Source organism: Perna viridis, chromosome 12, assembly GCF_037379345.1.
Source record: "Perna viridis isolate PV_CMFRI_1.1 ecotype Kerala chromosome 12, ASM3737934v1, whole genome shotgun sequence".
In the NCBI taxonomy this organism is placed as follows: domain Eukaryota; kingdom Metazoa; phylum Mollusca; class Bivalvia; order Mytilida; family Mytilidae; genus Perna; species Perna viridis.
In genome coordinates, this window is record NC_142456.1 from 19194961 (window position 1) to 19216983 (window position 22023).

At 32.8% G+C, this 22023-nt stretch overlaps 1 protein-coding gene across 10 annotated transcripts in view; it reads left to right on the forward strand.

Annotated features, from left to right (window-relative positions):
• Positions 1-21458, forward strand: part of LOC148601585 (uncharacterized) — a 39800-nt gene extending 18342 nt beyond the window's left edge. For 2 of the 10 annotated variants that reach the window (XM_088555196.1, XM_088555189.1), the window contains one exon: positions 19067-21458. In XM_088555196.1, coding sequence (XP_088411322.1) covers positions 19155-21347 — 2193 coding nt within the window. In that variant the 5' untranslated portion in view covers positions 19067-19154 and the 3' untranslated portion in view covers positions 21348-21458. Of the gene's footprint in view, positions 1-7709; positions 7742-7819; positions 7995-8111; positions 8448-13393; positions 13652-16769; positions 16913-19066 lie in introns of those variants that run through there. The other 8 variants (XM_088555187.1, XM_088555193.1, XM_088555190.1 and 5 more) reach the window with 8 other exon arrangements.
• Positions 21459-22023: the final 565 nt, after the last annotated feature.

Genomic DNA, 22023 nt, shown 5'->3' on the forward strand with positions numbered 1-22023 from the left:
AACAATGTAATTCACATTTGTTGTATGGAGGTATGTTTATTTTTATTTTGCTGATTTATAATTATTGTATTATTTTGATTAATTTATGCTCTTAGTTGTGTGTGCCTGTTTTCTATGTCTGGTCTTTGTTCCTGAATTACATTTTTTTCATTGATCTCCGCTATAATTTTTGTCCCCTTGATTTCTCGTTAAAATACTCCATAGAGAGACCTCCGAGACCCCATTTCAAGCGGCTAAACACAAATGACATGTAAAGAGGACTACGGTATCACCCTGGTTTGCCCACTCCAGGAGGCTTGTTCCCATTTCGCCTTAGCTCTGAATTCTTATACTAAAAAATATTCCCATTTCGCCTTAGTACAATTTTGTATAAACTAAGGCGAAATGGGAACCTATGTAAACATCTAATCAAGAGTAATTAGTGTTTATACGACTATATAAACATAGATTTAATTTGTTAATTTGTTGTTTAATACAAATGTAATTGTATATTTTTGTGTAATGTTTATATGTTTTTTAAGTGTTCAAGATTTTATTTATATCACCATATCTTATTCAACTTCATATAGGCACAAAATAACTAAAGTAACAATTTCTATGCTTTATTGGCATGTAATTAATGTGATAGATAGCATAACAAAATCCATTCAAAAGCATACATCATTCTCATTCATAATCATAATTGAACACAAACAAAATTACATCAAAACTTGTCATTGGAAAACAATAAGCTAAATAAATAAGCAAAATGGAATATTTTCACAAACAGTGACAAAAGAAAGCACAATAGTTCACTACTAAAATTAGCACAATATTAGTTTTTAAATAGCACAATAGTGTTTACTATTTTATAGTGCATTAATAAGCATGAAATGTTCATCTGAATAAAACAATATCACAATATGATCACAAAACTCATGAAGTTCACAGCACTAAATTGTCACTAAACTGTTATCTAATCAAGCTTCAAGATGTAAGATGCTGCGTCACCATACTCCACAAAGTTCTTCTCGCCGGTCGTACGTTGGTTCTTCAAGCGGTGTAGACGGTCTTTGTTGTCACGGTACTTCTCTGGTAATCTTCTTTTGCCACCTGCTGCGTACTGCTCGATCTTGTCCCCGTTCGCTGTATAAAATCACATTCAAATATACAAAAACAGTAAAGAAAAATTGAACGTTTTTCTTAATTATGTTTATTTAGTTATCAAAACATGCCATAAATTAATGACTGTGTTTTTATAATGGATTTATTGTAAATTCCCATTTCGCCTTAGTACTTTTTTTACCTTTTTTACCTGAAATTCACAGCTAAGGCGAAATGGGAACACACCAATGGGGGGGGGGTCACTTAACAGATAAAAGGATACGGGTGTACGGCCTCAAAACTTTTTATCCATCCCATTCATATATTCTGACAGTGAAAAACTATGTAACCCATTCATATAGACATGGCGTTAATGCACACAAACAACAAACAAACACTATTTATCCCTAGACACCGTGTACAAGAGGTCAATCAGTTTTTTACATACATCTTAAAAATAGCAACAAGGCAATGTTAGTTAATGAATGAATTTGTGTATATCCCAAGCTTAGTATATAGTTGCGATATACACGAACATTACAATACGGCAATAGCCCATCATGTTTAAGTATCCTCATATCACAGCAGCGTATGACAATGAATCTAAAGACATTATCATGTCAGAGCTAATTGGATCCCATAAATTCATGCTTATCAGTCTTGAGAGTTAATCTTTATTTACGTTGATGATTTTAAGGATAAATTGATTGATGTCAAATCAATAACTATGTGTAAATGACTTTGTATAGGCTACTTGCAGATTTTAACCCCAATCACATATACGGCAACTATTAAAATGTCTATCATTTTCATGTATCACTTGTCATAAAAAGTTGACCGATATGGGCCGCACATCTGTACCTACCCATTGAACTTAAAGATACCCCCGTGATAATGTCCTAGCACCCTCTTTTTTTAGGAATCCAGGCTGGTACCCCTCCCTTTCAAAGTGTCTGGATCCGCCCCTGCATGTTAACGTGTTGTATTATGGGCATTCAACGCTTTTGTTGTAGTGAAGGTTCCATTTGCTGATTTAGGGAAACTAGTCAGTAGATCGAGTTGCTTGACCGACGAATTGACAAGTTTTTAGTCGAGTTGTGATGATTTTTTTCTGGTATGATGCTAACAATGGATTGACTTTGTCTTTGGTTGAGGCAGAAAATTTGAGAATAAAACAGAAATAGTAACGCCTGGTTTAGTGAACAAACGAAGTGACCAACGCTAAACATGAGCGGGGAAACCAAAAGATTTAGGGACTGTTTCTTTCAGTGACCAACGGAAAGTCTGGGTCTAATTTTGAACAACAAAATAAGTATAAGAAACGAAAGAATAAGGGCACTAATTTTTATTGGGGATTCATCAAATACAAATTATGTGTCAAGTGTCTTTAATCCGATATCCATATTAATTAATTGTTAATGCACCCCCAATAATCCCACTTAATTAGCAACTTAACCCTTGAACTTCCTTTGTCAATAAACCAGGTACCTTCTGTGTATTTACATGTTGATCTATATATTTACCTAATCCTTTGTTTATTTCTTTCAAATAAAAGTCTTTAAACACAATTTTGAAGAAACTATCCCATAAAATTTTGACTTAATTTCAAGGAAATAAAGATTTAAGCCTAAGTTTAACATAGCATACTCACTAAATAGGAGTATTACATTAGCGCAACTACAGGAATGTTTGCATTCTTGAACTCGCGTATATTTTGCAGTTTGGCATTGGTTTTCCGGCGTTGGTGTCGGCGTCCATGCATGAGATACATGATTACATCAGTTTTAATATGAACCACATGCTTTAGGTTGATCATGTTTGTTTCGCAGTTGCATTTGCATCTTTACATAAAAATTCCATATCCGTGCCATACATATGCCCCCGCAATCATGGTATATTGACTTGTTAAAACGTAAATTATTTGCGCTAGATCAATCATATTTTGTATGTATTTACATTCGTATCACTACTTCACAGCGCCATATCCGTATAATGTTAAGTTGCCTGATTTGATCATATCCAAGCAATTAGAAATTATCCAATTATTGTCGACTTGCGATTTCAATTATGTCATGCGTTTGTTGAGCAAATACTATTATTTTAAGGGTGCGAAACGAGTGGACATGAAAGTTAAGTAAGATTATAAAAAAGTGCATTTGCAATTTCTAAAAATGTGCTCTCTGTTTGCTCTAGCGCACCTTATGTTATGGTATATGAAGAAAGTATGACCCGGTAGATATCCTATGGAAACTTTGTTGAAAAATAAACTTGTTTAGATTGATTGAATGTTTGGTGTTAACCGCCCAAGCAGCACTATTTCAGCTGTATCCAGGCGATGCACATGAAATGGATGATAAATGAACATGAAATGATTATGAAATGAAAAATCGGATGGGACACAAGGATAATAGGCTATACAAAAATATAGCTTTCGCTGGCGGGTCATTCCTAGTACTACCATACATCGTGTACTAAGTCACAGCCCTAGATTAATCCTACGAGGAGGAATGACCCGGCAAGCGAAATCTATATTTTTATACAGCCTAGCTGGCCGAGCGGTCTATGGTGTTGGACTTTGCGAAGGCAGTGTTGCCATAGATGTCACAGCGGTACGATTTCGAGTCCCGCGGAGAGAACGACCAAAACTTTGCATCGCCAATTTGACAGTTCTAATATCGTTGGGAATTTTTCAGACCTTCCTATACGTTTACATTATCTTCCCTGTATCAATTTGATCCGATGGAGCAGTGTAGCCAATAGAGTCGTCACATTCTGAGACATTTATATATATATATAAAGCCTAGCATATATCTATAGATACAAACGTCTCAGAATGTGACGACTCTATTCGCCAACATATTCTGCAACTCAAATTTTAAAGCTGCGTCTATTTAAAAATACGGAGAAACTGTTCCTATTAGAATAAATGGCCAGCCTGTGGTAAATAAATGATTTCCGTGATTTAATTCTTAAATATAGCATAGGTAGACCGAAAAAGCATCGTTTGTTCGATGAGTTTTCTACACCATAAAGATTGTGTCTGAATTGTATATAAACCGGTACTTAAAAGGAATATTTTGACAAGTATTTAATTCAACATTTGAAGAAGGATTTAGAATAACCAAGAACGACAAAATACAATTATCTGTAAACTGAAATATATTGATGTATTGTTCTTTTTTTTTTATCGCAGTGTAAAACGATTAAATAACTAATGATTTTATAACTACCTTCTATAATTAATTTAGTGCATTATATGTGTTTTTACATGCCTTTTCAATTGGCAGAACTTTAACTTGAGAAAAATGTTTTTTGTTTTATTGGTTTTAGTGCCACTTAATAATCTAAGTGCACTAAGACCGGTCTTTGCAGTGTTTAGTTTGTGTGTAAAATAACAGCATCAAGTTGGTGTGACAGGTGTGTTAATATTGTATTAATAAATGTGTTTTTTTTATAATGAACCATTTATATATTCAAGGTCTATAATATTGGCCCAAGGAAGACTTTAATGGTCCGAAGTAACGCGGGGACTACTACAGTCTTCCAAGGACCATTTTTACTGATCGAGGACATATAACTGGTCAAATATGAAGAAAGACACATTTCTTGATACATTATTAATCAGTTTCAGAAATTGCTGATTGTCTTAAAAGTCAACACATACATGACTTCTTAGCAACTTGATACATTTCTTATATACATGTACAAATTTACCTACATGTAGTTCAGAATTGAAATGACAAAATCATTTTAGTTATTTCTGTATCACTTTTAACAGGATTTTATATTTATTAACGGAAATTGACATTCTTGCAGTTGCACTTGTTGATGTAACATGCCCTATTATTAAAAAGTCATAAAACAAGTCATAAAGCTATAAAAGTATAGCTTCCGCTGGCCAGATCATTCCTCCTCGTAGGATAATATACATCTAATAAATATCTGGACTACATGTACATCTAAAACAAACTTTTCATGCTATAATCGTTAAATAGATTTAATTCAAATGCATTAGAAGCGCTTTTCTGATTTCTCTTTTAGTGTAAGACTAAGGATGGAATACCGTCTTACCATTATTATCAATTTAGATCGAACATCAGAATTGATATAACAGTTGCTAGAACCTTCAGATTTGCAAAGCCTTATAGCATCTGCAGTTACACCACCGCTAGAAAATATCTAGTTTAGAGGGACCTGTATCTAAGGACATGATTCATTACAATGATTGTGGCTTAACTTTGAATGATTTGATAGACAGTTTCGACCTTGAGGTCGATAAATTGACTTTCGACTTGAAAAGTAAGTAACTGAGAAAGGCCAACTAGTAGTTTGTATTTCAATTACACAGTATGTTGGAGAGTTTTGTGTTCATTCATCTAGTTGTTCCACGTAAACTGACATCGAATTTTAATACTAGTATTACGCAAACTGGCACACTGCTGCGATGCATCATGAATTAGGTGTGTATTTTTGTATTGTCCTTCGTAATCCCCCATTTTTAAGGTACTATTATTTGAGGGCAGGATTGATTTTAAAGTACATGTATTTTGAGGGCAAGGTTTTCTTTAAAGTACATGTATTTGAGGACAAGGTTGATTTTAAGGTACATGTGTTTTGAGGGCAGGGTTGTTTTTAAGGTACTGTTATTTGAGGGCAGGGTTATTTTCAACTAGTATGGCTTATGGTTTGGATAATTTGGCTGACAGTTTGTAAAAAAAACAATACTCATGGTACATATTATTTTTGACCGTCATTAAATGGCAATAATTTCCCCTAAATGGTGAATTCAATAATATTTTTAGTATTTTATTTTATACAAGGTCATCATTCAATATTTTCAAAGCAAATATCACAAAAAATCAAATTACTTTTCTCTCAATTAAAACAAAATATATCAATATACACTATGAAATTTGATTAATTTACCTATAATAGCTGTTTATAAGCTAACAGCTGTCTTTGTTAAGTAGTATTCTTTGTAAGAATCATGCAAATTCTGTGATATGTGATACATACACATTTTTATTTTTGTTATTTAGTTGTATGGATCTATATGATATCTGTATAATTATTCATTCCAATGTGTCTGCTCTTAGGAGATAATCCAGATTGAAAATCCAACAGTTTATAATGTATTTTAGTGTCATTTACTGTGTTATCTCCCTTAACTTTGAATCCTACAGTGCATTCTATATATTTTTATATCCTATGAACAAGGGATATATGAAAAGCCACAGTCATGTTAATTTGTTTACAACAACATTTTTAACAAAATATCAAAAATAAATCATTATATATAGGCTTTCCAACCATGAATCACATTTTGCATGATTCTTATCTTGAGTGCTACTTAAGAAAAACATAAACATTTGTATTGGCATTGAAGGAATAGGTACCATTTAAATGATGGTATTCGGGGAAGGGGCGATGTGACGGGTTGGTGGGGTCATTTCTGGTCAACGAACAAGACGGACAAGAGTTCCGAACTTAACCTTTTATTCTCCGCAGTCCGGAGAATCCGAACCAAAATCATAAACTAAAACTTTAAAACATGGACTCTGTATTTATCTGAGCTCACTCCATTGTGTATAAATTGTATATATACTTGGTTTACAGATCGTTTCGAGATCTGTGATAATTACAATAGAATTATTGTGTTAAATAAGTGTTAAATAAAATATATATATATAAAAAACCGAACTAACACCTTATTTATACGCAGACCCCGAGATATGCAAGAGGTCAATCGGATTTTCACATAATAACAACAAAGGCAAGGTTAGGTGGCATCATAATTTTTGTGTTACTTAACAAATAAACTTGTATATATACCTCATCATTTTATTCATATAGACTTTTGCACGTGTTTTTTGTTTTACTATTTTCTTCAAACATTGCCATAGTCTTCATTTTTTTCCAATGCATTTTTCATACCTTCTACTGATTTAGGCATTACAACAGTATTGTCAGTATACAAAACAGTTTAATTAAAATTTACGCGTATATTAGATATTCTTTCTAAACAGTCAACATCATTTTCTTAAACTACAAATATTATAAAATTAAATTTAAAAAAAAAAGAAATATTCCCTGATTTATTTCTATAGGTGATAACTCCGTCGTATTTGAACAAATCTTAATTCGTATCAAGAACCGGTAAATTATTTTATGTTACTCTTACTCATATTACCCCTTGTTTTTCTTAAAGTTCATAATGGATTAAGGAGTTGAAGACAAAGTGAGTTATGAAAGAGTGTTTTGTAATCCTTTAGGCCTAAAATTATGTTGATAAAAAAAATAAAATAAAAGTGTATCCCAACAGCTTACGTATTTGTTTCTGAGGACTGACAAAACACACAGAATTAAGGTTCCGCTAAAGTCAAAGTCCAGGTAAATTATTTTCATTTACAATTTCACTAATGTGTATAGTAAATCACTGACACTTTGCTCAATACTTCTTGATACATTAATCTACCCATGTTTAATAAAACATGTTAATACTAATTTATTTTGCAAATAACATAAGTGTAAGCATATATTTAAAATATTAAAAATAAATCTATACTACATGTGTATATTGATTTTAATGAAACCTTAACCTTCCAGCGTCATTACAACAATATGTTTGTCAAATCATTCATACTGAAGTTAAGTCTCAGTAAGTCTCGTATTGAAATTATTTGTTTGTTTTGTTTGTTGGGGTTTAACGTCCGTGCAGCAATATTTCAGCTATATTCAGACGAGGTATAGAAACTAAAACTTACAGATTGCACGTAAAAACCATAGGGTTATAAATACCTGCGGGGTCAAACAAACCCAGTCTATTTCTACGTGTGTATTGATTCAACGCATAACAGATGGTCAGTTAGCCTTAATTGGTGTCCTGAAAATAATAACTACATGTAATACAGGTAAATTAATGCTATTGTTTCGATCACATTATTTTGTGAAAATCGAACGGTCTTTTGATAACAACTATATTATGTCAACATGATTATAATTTCAATATTGATCATTTTGGGTGTAATCTTTGTTTGAAAAGATAAATTTGATAAAAGCGATTTGATATGATAGAACAAAAAAATGTGCGTCTTAAATTGTCTTTGTACATAATTAGCAAAATTATTTAAAGCCCACCAAATTGGGCGATCTGTGCGAGACCCGACAGGGTAGTCAAGGACGTTAAAAACCTCCTTAGTTAGATGTTTATTATTCGTTCTTGTCACACTTGATCGAATACGTTCAACTGGACAACGTGCAGGACGTTCCTTCAGGGTAAGATCAGAATCAAAACAGGATTAAATTTTCTGATGATAGAGTATGGAAAAATCATGAACAATGTAATTCACATTTGTTGTATGGAGGTATGTTTATTTTTATTTTGCTGATTTATAATTATTGTATTATTTTGATTAATTTATGCTCTTAGTTGTGTGTGCCTGTTTTCTATGTCTGGTCTTTGTTCCTGAATTACATTTTTTTCATTGATCTCCGCTATAATTTTTGTCCCCTTGATTTCTCGTTAAAATACTCCATAGAGAGACCTCCGAGACCCCATTTCAAGCGGCTAAACACAAATGACATGTAAAGAGGACTACGGTATCACCCTGGTTTGCCCACTCCAGGAGGCTTGTTCCCATTTCGCCTTAGCTCTGAATTCTTATACTAAAAAATATTCCCATTTCGCCTTAGTACAATTTTGTATAAACTAAGGCGAAATGGGAACCTATGTAAACATCTAATCAAGAGTAATTAGTGTTTATACGACTATATAAACATAGATTTAATTTGTTAATTTGTTGTTTAATACAAATGTAATTGTATATTTTTGTGTAATGTTTATATGTTTTTTAAGTGTTCAAGATTTTATTTATATCACCATATCTTATTCAACTTCATATAGGCACAAAATAACTAAAGTAACAATTTCTATGCTTTATTGGCATGTAATTAATGTGATAGATAGCATAACAAAATCCATTCAAAAGCATACATCATTCTCATTCATAATCATAATTGAACACAAACAAAATTACATCAAAACTTGTCATTGGAAAACAATAAGCTAAATAAATAAGCAAAATGGAATATTTTCACAAACAGTGACAAAAGAAAGCACAATAGTTCACTACTAAAATTAGCACAATATTAGTTTTTAAATAGCACAATAGTGTTTACTATTTTATAGTGCATTAATAAGCATGAAATGTTCATCTGAATAAAACAATATCACAATATGATCACAAAACTCATGAAGTTCACAGCACTAAATTGTCACTAAACTGTTATCTAATCAAGCTTCAAGATGTAAGATGCTGCGTCACCATACTCCACAAAGTTCTTCTCGCCGGTCGTACGTTGGTTCTTCAAGCGGTGTAGACGGTCTTTGTTGTCACGGTACTTCATTAATGACTGTGTTTTTATAATGGATTTATTGTAAATTCCCATTTCGCCTTAGTACTTTTTTTACCTTTTTTACCTGAAATTCACAGCTAAGGCGAAATGGGAACACACCAATGGGGGGGGGGGTCACTTAACAGATAAAAGGATACGGGTGTACGGCCTCAAAACTTTTTATCCATCCCATTCATATATTCTGACAGTGAAAAACTATGTAACCCATTCATATAGACATGGCGTTAATGCACACAAACAACAAACAAACACTATTTATCCCTAGACACCGTGTACAAGAGGTCAATCAGTTTTTTACATACATCTTAAAAATAGCAACAAGGCAATGTTAGTTAATGAATGAATTTGTGTATATCCCAAGCTTAGTATATAGTTGCGATATACACGAACATTACAATACGGCAATAGCCCATCATGTTTAAGTATCCTCATATCACAGCAGCGTATGACAATGAATCTAAAGACATTATCATGTCAGAGCTAATTGGATCCCATAAATTCATGCTTATCAGTCTTGAGAGTTAATCTTTATTTACGTTGATGATTTTAAGGATAAATTGATTGATGTCAAATCAATAACTATGTGTAAATGACTTTGTATAGGCTACTTGCAGATTTTAACCCCAATCACATATACGGCAACTATTAAAATGTCTATCATTTTCATGTATCACTTGTCATAAAAAGTTGACCGATATGGGCCGCACATCTGTACCTACCCATTGAACTTAAAGATACCCCCGTGATAATGTCCTAGCACCCTCTTTTTTTAGGAATCCAGGCTGGTACCCCTCCCTTTCAAAGTGTCTGGATCCGCCCCTGCATGTTAACGTGTTGTATTATGGGCATTCAACGCTTTTGTTGTAGTGAAGGTTCCATTTGCTGATTTAGGGAAACTAGTCAGTAGATCGAGTTGCTTGACCGACGAATTGACAAGTTTTTAGTCGAGTGTGATGATTTTTTTCTGGTATGATGCTAACAATGGATTGACTTTGTCTTTGGTTGAGGCAGAAAATTTGAGAATAAAACAGAAATAGTAACGCCTGGTTTAGTGAACAAACGAAGTGACCAACGCTAAACATGAGCGGGGAAACCAAAAGATTTAGGGACTGTTTCTTTCAGTGACCAACGGAAAGTCTGGGTCTAATTTTGAACAACAAAATAAGTATAAGAAACGAAAGAATAAGGGCACTAATTTTTATTGGGGATTCATCAAATACAAATTATGTGTCAAGTGTCTTTAATCCGATATCCATATTAATTAATTGTTAATGCACCCCCAATAATCCCACTTAATTAGCAACTTAACCCTTGAACTTCCTTTGTCAATAAACCAGGTACCTTCTGTGTATTTACATGTTGATCTATATATTTACCTAATCCTTTGTTTATTTCTTTCAAATAAAAGTCTTTAAACACAATTTTGAAGAAACTATCCCATAAAATTTTGACTTAATTTCAAGGAAATAAAGATTTAAGCCTAAGTTTAACATAGCATACTCACTAAATAGGAGTATTACATTAGCGCAACTACAGGAATGTTTGCATTCTTGAACTCGCGTATATTTTGCAGTTTGGCATTGGTTTTCCGGCGTTGGTGTCGGCGTCCATGCATGAGATACATGATTACATCAGTTTTAATATGAACCACATGCTTTAGGTTGATCATGTTTGTTTCGCAGTTGCATTTGCATCTTTACATAAAAATTCCATATCCGTGCCATACATATGCCCCCGCAATCATGGTATATTGACTTGTTAAAACGTAAATTATTTGCGCTAGATCAATCATATTTTGTATGTATTTACATTCGTATCACTACTTCACAGCGCCATATCCGTATAATGTTAAGTTGCCTGATTTGATCATATCCAAGCAATTAGAAATTATCCAATTATTGTCGACTTGCGATTTCAATTATGTCATGCGTTTGTTGAGCAAATACTATTATTTTAAGGGTGCGAAACGAGTGGACATGAAAGTTAAGTAAGATTATAAAAAAGTGCATTTGCAATTTCTAAAAATGTGCTCTCTGTTTGCTCTAGCGCACCTTATGTTATGGTATATGAAGAAAGTATGACCCGGTAGATATCCTATGGAAACTTTGTTGAAAAATAAACTTGTTTAGATTGATTGAATGTTTGGTGTTAACCGCCCAAGCAGCACTATTTCAGCTGTATCCAGGCGATGCACATGAAATGGATGATAAATGAACATGAAATGATTATGAAATGAAAAATCGGATGGGACACAAGGATAATAGGCTATACAAAAATATAGCTTTCGCTGGCGGGTCATTCCTAGTACTACCATACATCGTGTACTAAGTCACAGCCCTAGATTAATCCTACGAGGAGGAATGACCCGGCAAGCGAAATCTATATTTTTATACAGCCTAGCTGGCCGAGCGGTCTATGGTGTTGGACTTTGCGAAGGCAGTGTTGCCATAGATGTCACAGCGGTACGATTTCGAGTCCCGCGGAGAGAACGACCAAAACTTTGCATCGCCAATTTGACAGTTCTAATATCGTTGGGAATTTTTCAGACCTTCCTATACGTTTACATTATCTTCCCTGTATCAATTTGATCCGATGGAGCAGTGTAGCCAATAGAGTCGTCACATTCTGAGACATTTATATATATATATAAAGCCTAGCATATATCTATAGATACAAACGTCTCAGAATGTGACGACTCTATTCGCCAACATATTCTGCAACTCAAATTTTAAAGCTGCGTCTATTTAAAAATACGGAGAAACTGTTCCTATTAGAATAAATGGCCAGCCTGTGGTAAATAAATGATTTCCGTGATTTAATTCTTAAATATAGCATAGGTAGACCGAAAAAGCATCGTTTGTTCGATGAGTTTTCTACACCATAAAGATTGTGTCTGAATTGTATATAAACCGGTACTTAAAAGGAATATTTTGACAAGTATTTAATTCAACATTTGAAGAAGGATTTAGAATAACCAAGAACGACAAAATACAATTATCTGTAAACTGAAATATATTGATGTATTGTTCTTTTTTTTTTTATCGCAGTGTAAAACGATTAAATAACTAATGATTTTATAACTACCTTCTATAATTAATTTAGTGCATTATATGTGTTTTTACATGCCTTTTCAATTGGCAGAACTTTAACTTGAGAAAAATGTTTTTTGTTTTATTGGTTTTAGTGCCACTTAATAATCTAAGTGCACTAAGACCGGTCTTTGCAGTGTTTAGTTTGTGTGTAAAATAACAGCATCAAGTTGGTGTGACAGGTGTGTTAATATTGTATTAATAAATGTGTTTTTTTTATAATGAACCATTTATATATTCAAGGTCTATAATATTGGCCCAAGGAAGACTTTAATGGTCCGAAGTAACGCGGGGACTACTACAGTCTTCCAAGGACCATTTTTACTGATCGAGGACATATAACTGGTCAAATATGAAGAAAGACACATTTCTTGATACATTATTAATCAGTTTCAGAAATTGCTGATTGTCTTAAAAGTCAACACATACATGACTTCTTAGCAACTTGATACATTTCTTATATACATGTACAAATTTACCTACATGTAGTTCAGAATTGAAATGACAAAATCATTTTAGTTATTTCTGTATCACTTTTAACAGGATTTTATATTTATTAACGGAAATTGACATTCTTGCAGTTGCACTTGTTGATGTAACATGCCCTATTATTAAAAAGTCATAAAACAAGTCATAAAGCTATAAAAGTATAGCTTCCGCTGGCCAGATCATTCCTCCTCGTAGGATAATATACATCTAATAAATATCTGGACTACATGTACATCTAAAACAAACTTTTCATGCTATAATCGTTAAATAGATTTAATTCAAATGCATTAGAAGCGCTTTTCTGATTTCTCTTTTAGTGTAAGACTAAGGATGGAATACCGTCTTACCATTATTATCAATTTAGATCGAACATCAGAATTGATATAACAGTTGCTAGAACCTTCAGATTTGCAAAGCCTTATAGCATCTGCAGTTACACCACCGCTAGAAAATATCTAGTTTAGAGGGACCTGTATCTAAGGACATGATTCATTACAATGATTGTGGCTTAACTTTGAATGATTTGATAGACAGTTTCGACCTTGAGGTCGATAAATTGACTTTCGACTTGAAAAGTAAGTAACTGAGAAAGGCCAACTAGTAGTTTGTATTTCAATTACACAGTATGTTGGAGAGTTTTGTGTTCATTCATCTAGTTGTTCCACGTAAACTGACATCGAATTTTAATACTAGTATTACGCAAACTGGCACACTGCTGCGATGCATCATGAATTAGGTGTGTATTTTTGTATTGTCCTTCGTAATCCCCCATTTTTGCAATATTACGATTATTTGAGGTATGAAAATCAAACGGTAAATATAAATTGATTCGGTACATGAGTACTTCGATAAATTATGAGTGCACACAGATACAGGCCTTTTTCGATACCTAACAATATAACAGAAATGGTAAACATAAGTTTAAGGGAGACCACGTTCGTCCTATCGATCAAAATGACATTCAATGTATTCTAAAATTAGGACACGAGATATGGCGTACCCTGACAAGATATAAGTATAAATCTCGAAATTGTGCACAGCCTATATATTTTAGATATTGATCCAACACAATTCGAAGGTCAAAATGTGTATATTACATGTATCAAATAACGATTTAATTTCAGAAGAAACACTGTTTCTGGTTGCCAATGTATAAAACATTTCCTCCACTATCTCACGGACCACATTTTGTAATGTGGCTGTAACTTCATCTAACTTTTTCAATGATTTCATTAAATTAACTTGTAAGGAATGGCTGTGATATTTTTTTGGTCTGTTTGTACGTAGGTTAATAAGTTTGTACCACGTGATTGAAGTTATTTTCTCATAGAAAAAAAATATAACAATCATTTCTTAAGTGGAGTGGGGTTATCCCAGTTTTTTGTTTTTTAATTTACCCTTGGATTTGATTGCAATTGAGTCTTTAAGTTTTAAATGGAGTTACTGTTGACACTCCTATCACTTTAAACACTGAAAATTAATGGTTTACTATGTAATGTACAGAAATCTTAATTTAATATTCTTGTTATTGAGAGTGGCAAACTTTTAAAAAATATGTTTTTTAGATATTCTGGTCTATTGCCTGAATGTGTAAATGAGTACAAATATCAAGGTACTTTATTTAAACCATCTGACAGTTTTTCCGACCGCTATTACACATGTTGTTATCTTTGCAAAAAGAGCTAGTGAAACATAATTGTGTACAACATTAGAAAATCTCTTGTTCAGATAAGATTATTACTTTGCCCTCTATCTTAAAGTAGCAGTCTTTGTAAGAGTCATGCAAAATCTGAAAAATGTGACGCACCCCAAAAAAGGCTACATATTTTTATTTTTGTAATTAAGTTGTTTTATGGGTCTATACTATGAAATATGTAATTATTCATTCATGTCTGCCTGCTCTTAGGAGATAATCAACATTGAAAATACAGTAGATTCTATTGTATTTGAGTGCCGTTTACAGAGTTATCTCCTTGAAATCTACAGTGCATTCTATATAATTTTTATCTCCTAAGAACACGGGTTATGTGAAAAACCACTTGTAACTTTTAGCTTACTATGACATTTCAAACAAAATATCAAAAATAAAAAATATGTAAGCTTTCCAACCATGAATCACATTTTGCATGATTCTTATGCGGAGTGCTACTTAAATTGTTTGACACATGCGTCAAACCCATACTCCTATACTGTTCTGAGATATGTTTGTTTTTACTATTCCATATCTAATTAATTGATTAGCCAAATATAACTTTAATGTACATGTACTCATTACAAATTCCTTCCAACAAACATACTAGACTCGAAAAACAATAATTTGAAGAATTTCAAATTGTTGTCCTTATTATCATTCAAAGTTTGTTTTTTTTTGCTTGTTTAAATATCAACAGCAACATTGAATATTTTCTTTCTAGCAATGGGTCGTACTTAGGGAAAATAACTTAAATAGGGCCCCTAAACTTTTCTGTTTTATACAAATCATTATTTTTACCAGTATATAAATCTAAGCTTCTGTAATATTTGACCTTTTCACTTAAAACAGACATACATGGTACAGTCATATCTAATTTATATTTATATACATAAGATTTTGCTATAATAAGCAAGAACTTAAGAAACGAATTTTTGTATGTGTATCCAAGTTACACACATTTTTTTCTCTAATTTAAATTAACAAAATTTTTTCGCAGAATTATTAGGCCAAAAAAATGTGTGTTTACTCTGCTGAAAAAATATAGGGTCGGTAGGTCGGATTCTTTTTTTGGCCGCCATTGTTGTTTAACGCGATAAATACCTGTACCGGTGACGGAAAAAGCAGGAATTTCCGGACTTTCAGAAAATTGCCGATAAAAAAAGTTAGGGTCGCAGCGATAAAGTGAGCGTCGGTCGGATGACCGTAAACACACAGATTTTTGTTTTGTTTTGTTTTTTTTAATTTTTTTTTTAAATAAATTGTCTAGCCATTCTTTTGTAACTTTACAATAATAAAACAAATGTTCAATTGTCTCATCATAACTTTTACAAAAAAGTACATAGCCAATTTTATAAAGTAAGGCATAAAGATATGGTCTTTAGATATTAGTTAAAGGCAAAACTAATATAGAAGAAAAAGTATTTTTCTTGACCCTTGATAAAATGCAGATTAAATTCATTAAATACCTTTTAGGTGTCAATAGATCTGCTGTAAAGTTGCCGTCTTCTCTGAGCTATTTCTATTGATACACTAACAGTAGGAATCTGGCATCATCTAGTTAACTCACATGAAACTAGCCTTGTTCGTCAAGCAAATCTAACTATACACTTAATCTTAGCTTTCCAACAAAATGAGAATGTTGTTGCAAAAGATGAATTTTAGACATGTTTACAAAAACCAAAATACATTTTACAAAAATGACTTCTAAAAGCTATTGATGACAAGCTTAAAGATGATTGTATTTAGATTTTGAAGTGCTTGTTATTAAGAGATTCAGGTAAGGAAAACAAGCTTAGAAATTATAGAAAGTTAAAAACAAAGTTTGAGTTTGAGAAATATTTTTTGCTGAGTATTCAGAAAAAAAACATTCTTTCAAATTGTGTTAAGAGTAAGTGATAGTAACCTTTATATGGGAAACAGATGCCCAAATATCCATTTAGAGCATAGAACATGTACTATATATAAGTCAGGTGTAGAAGATGAATTTCATTTTGTTATAGAGTGCAGTTAATTAGAAAGAGACCTCGCAAAGCTTTGTAGGGACATAACTGATGAAGTCCATGGTTTCCATTCTTTGTCCAACCAAAATAAGTATTGTTTTACCCTCTCCAGTAATGATTTTAATACCAAGGAGATCTATAAGGTATAATTTAAATCAAATTGTATTAAGAATGCCAATTATGAGTACGCTTATCAGTATTATATGTTTTCCTCTGCCTGGTTTACATGTATATTAACTGTACGATTTAAATATATACCTTTATAAACATGTTTATTGCATGTTGTGTAACGTTTGTATTGTTCTGATAACATTCCTTTGTTGGATTTTATAACAATTTGAATTTGTATTTGAATTTGTACAAGTAAAATAATCCAATAGAAGCGTAGGAACAGGGGTTACGTTTTTGTATAGTTACTTCACGATTCCAATGTGCTGTTGACATAGTTAACTATATTTACGAGTTGTTATAATAGTTATTGTCAAATGGTGTAAGTAATGGTTTCGTTAGCATCAATGGTTTGATTGAGACATTTGCTAATTACTTACTCGGAGAATCGGTACAGTTGTGTACTGGTATTCTATTGTATTTACGACATCAATGTTACCGGTTATATTTGTTCATAAATTATGTACGCATATCTCCAGAATTCCTCGTTCATCAAAAATATTCATGCGAAATATGCTTCTCTCAATGGGAAAATTAACTTTTTTTACCCTTTGTGCCGGAAATTGTGTTGAATACATATACAATATTAGTGTATGACAGAAAAATATAAAGAAAGTATTTGTTTGAGGCTAAGGAAGGGGAAGTAATTGCAAGGCTCTGCCGTGCAGTTACTCGCCTTCCGAGCCGAATACAAATACTTCCTATATTTTTATGTAATACACTAATATTGTGTTTATCCTGCAATAAGTTAATCTTGATGGTTTTCTGTTGTTAAGAATTTTATTCAAAAGTAGGAACCTGTCGTAGGAACCCAAGCATTTGCCGTTCATTGAAAACCCGCGACAAAAAGTAGTTCTGAGAGATGGACATTATTTGACGAAATATTGTAAATTGTAACTTTACTTTTAAACGAGTCATAAACATAACATAAATATTCAAAATTAAACAACAATTTCCGTCATTTAACATGTTTTTCTGATGTTAAATAAATTCTTCCTTGACCTACTTTCACTTTTGACAAAGTTGTTGATTTATGACGTCATGATGGTGGGCGGAGCTTAATTGCTTTATTCGCTACTATACAAATAAAGCAAAAATCTATTTGACAACCGTTATTTGCCCTTTAATGAACTCATTGCAGGATAAATATACAATACATGTATATTGCCGGACAATATCAAATTTATTTGACGAGCATTTGAAATTGTCAGATCGCATGGGTTTCCCAGCTAATCTGACCGTTTCGAAGCGAGTACAATTAAATATATTGATATTTTCGGCAATGTTCATTCATTGTTTTTATCATTCGACCACATTTTCTAAACAAAACATGCGAAATTTTTCAAAAATAGTTTATTTTTGTCAGAAATCTTTTGTTCGGCGGTCGGTGAGGGCACCTCTAAACATGTTACCTGTTTCCTGTTTTTGACGTTGCTCTTAACTGAAAAAGTAAAAAGGAGACAATGATATGCAGCGGAGGAAAACAGCTATGCGTTATTCGACACCGTTTATTTGTATAGTAAAAAGTTTAGTTGCATGATAAAACTTTTTACAGACTGTTTTGTTTGTTCACTTATCAAGAGTTGACATTTATAGTTGATAGCAAACACAAACTGTTGTCTGGTGATCCTCCATAATAAGACGACTTTATTCGTAAGCAAATACACCTCATAGGATGCAGTTTACACAAATACATAAATCAAAAATAGAAATCATCGTTGAAATAATCAAATTATAACTTATTAATACATCTAGAATATCAATTGTGTAAATAGACAAGATACAGGATACACGGCAACTCGCGGTTGCCTAAGCTTCTTATATTTTAATGTACGAAGCGTACGTAGTCAACTGTGGGTTTCCGACGATGATGTACTAAGATTTAACTTAAAAAAACTGGAGTTCAAAAAGTTATAAACTTCAAATGGTCCAAGATTCACACTTAATTTACTCACCATTATTTTGAACACATTAGAAGAATCTACAGTCTGCATTTGCTGAGATTTCGAGATCTTTGATCACAGAAAGTTTTTTTTTGCGTAATACATGATACAAAGCCTATTCACAATACGATGGTAAAGTATTCATTTTCATCTCCAAATTTTAATATTTTATTGTTGCTATTGTAGGTGAGCCAAGAGCGTTTACAGTCGTCTCGGAAAACAGCTAGTATAATTCATTAACCTAAACCTCGACTGATTGTTTATTTCTTTAACGATGTCAGGGCACCGTTTTTCTTCATACATGTTTATTAAATATGCATGTTTTACCATGGTTGTAATATCGTTGGTGTTTGTTTTGATGCAAGGGAATAAGTTGAATCTAAGATTCATTGAAAATTGGAATATCGAAACAAGCAACAACCACTTACCTACAGCATACATTTTTTTCGGCACACGACCGGAAATAATCAAACTAGCTCCATTGATAATCGAAATGAAGAAAACCGACGAGTTTATAGTAAAAACTGTATTTACCGGTCAACACAGTGACATCGTTGGTAAATATCTACGTCTATTCGATGTCAACGTGGATATTTGGCTTTCAGACACTTTTAAACGAGGACAGAAATTAAATGTGTTACTAGGAAAGATTTTGCTAAAAACTGAAATAATACCATCGTTTGAAAACGACCTTTGGATTGTCCAGGGAGATACATCATCTGCTTTGGCTGTTGCCATGGTTGCATTTCATAGAAACATTAGAATTGCTTATGTCGAAGCTGGTCTTCGAACGTTTCACATGTATTCGCCATTCCCAGAGGAATTTAATCGTAAAACAATATCATCTATTTCTACATACAACTTTGCACCGACTTCTACAAACGCAAAAAATCTTATCAGTGAGGGTATAAGCATAGACAAGATTTTTATAACCGGAAACACTGTAATAGATTCCGCGAGATTTCTGAACGAGAACGGGCTCATCAAAATGCCACCCTCGTTGAAGTCCGTTAAAAGTGGCCAACTAGTATTAGTTACAATACACAGACGCGAAAACCTTCCAAGGTCAAATGAACTTTATAGATACATATCACTCTCTAAATGTTCCAAATGTACGTTTGTTGTACCAGTACACCCTAATCCGCTGGCAGGAGAGTCTGCTCGAAATATATGTAAACAGGACAGGCGTTTCATTTGTGTTCCTCCACTCCCCTATGAAGAATTACATTGGATGTTAAAACACGCTAAAGTAGTACTAACAGACTCGGGAGGTATTCAAGAAGAAGTCACGTGGTATAACACTCCTGTTTTAATACTTCGGAATGTAACAGAAAGGACCGAATGTATTACTGCAGGGATTGGGCAAATAGCTGAAAAGAATAATATACCGATGAAAGTTGATGAGATCATGAATAAAATACAAAGTAGGAAAAGAAAATACACTTTCCCATTCGGTGACGGTACGACATCTAAAAAAATAGTTGAAATTTTATTGAAACATAATTTGTCCACTAAGTTAGATTACATTCACCCTTCATCGAATGTAACTTTTAAAACAATAACATATAATGAAAATACAAACACGGATACAAAAGTCAAATACATAATTAAGTCATTGAAATCGAAATCGAAATATTCTATTGCTGTTATTTTACAAGTTTACAAGCGGAACACTATTATAAAGCAGTTGGAATCTTTGATCAGCCAAAGTCTTAAACCAAAAACTATTGTGATTGTTCAAAATGGTCATTACGTTAATATTACTGGGATTATAAAGCAATACCGTGTAAAATATACTGCTATAGAGTTTATACATATGGCTTCTACTAAAAATCTCCGCTTCCATGGACGATTTCATATCGCCTACATGCTGAAGGAAGATTATGTGTCTATTTGGGACGACGATATGACTGCCAATAAGAGTTATCTTGAGTATGTTGTTCATTACTCTTCGTCTCATAATTTTGCCTTAATGGGTGCTAATTGTAGAAAGTTAAAGGAGCTTATATCAAGCCAGGGTACTGTTAAAGTGGTTCAGATCGCCGGAGTGGGTATGTGTGATTTTGTTGGCCATATCTGGACCCTCCCGAGGCAGTTTCTTATATTTTATCTTTCGATGACACCATTAACATTATACACTGGTGAAGATATACAGCTTTCATTTGCTTTACAAACCCAAGGAATCGATTCTATATGTCCGCCGATGAAGGGGGATAACTCTGCTTCTGTCATTCAAAATGCCTACGCTGATTCAAATTCTTCATTTCGAACAAATCAGACTCCCAGAACTTTACTACTTTGCAAGTTATTATTACAAAACTTTAAAACAATCGCTTGCAAAAATTGTGATAATCGTTCTATTTTAACTAAATGTGTTTCGTTGTTTAAGGCGCCAGCTTTAAAAGCTGAAAAAGATGCATATGCTAAAGATAAAAATGAAAACATCAAAGAAATAGTCCTTATCTGAAACTAGGGTCTATTTTATTTACTTCTATACCGTGTCTAAATTTAAAATTCTGTTACAGAACAATTGTTGTATTTTACCTACAGTTTTTAAAATGATTTGAAAGTATCTTAATGTGCCTTTTAATAACTTCTGTACGGACAAATAACATTAATGAGTAGATTTTTATCCCCTCCTGCCCCTAAAAATGACAAAAATAAAAAATAAAATAAAAAAATGGGGCGGGAATTTCAAAATTAGGATTTTTCACGTCAGTTTCTAGTATTGAGGTACTATATCACCCAAATTTTTCATTTCTTGGTGACTAAAATGATGTAACCGATGGGGCTGCTGTCTCTTTGACATATACACCATACCTATACTCGTCCCATATAAATAGAATTATGTGATTGTTTTGAAAAAAAGATGCGGTTGAAAAACATGTGTTAGATGTTTTACACTTTTAGGACTGATATTAAAAACTTTGGAAAACAGGTTAGAACTAACGAAATAACAACGGACAAGCAGGCGTACACATAACATACGGTAAACATGTGTTCCATTAGATTTTTTAACGAAAGGCATACATGTTGTACTTGCATTTTAGTAGAAAGTGTCAACTTTTAAATACAAATTCGATATCTTCTTTTTTTTCTCTGAAAGTATTTAGAATGTGCTGTGTATGAAACCTTTATCATAG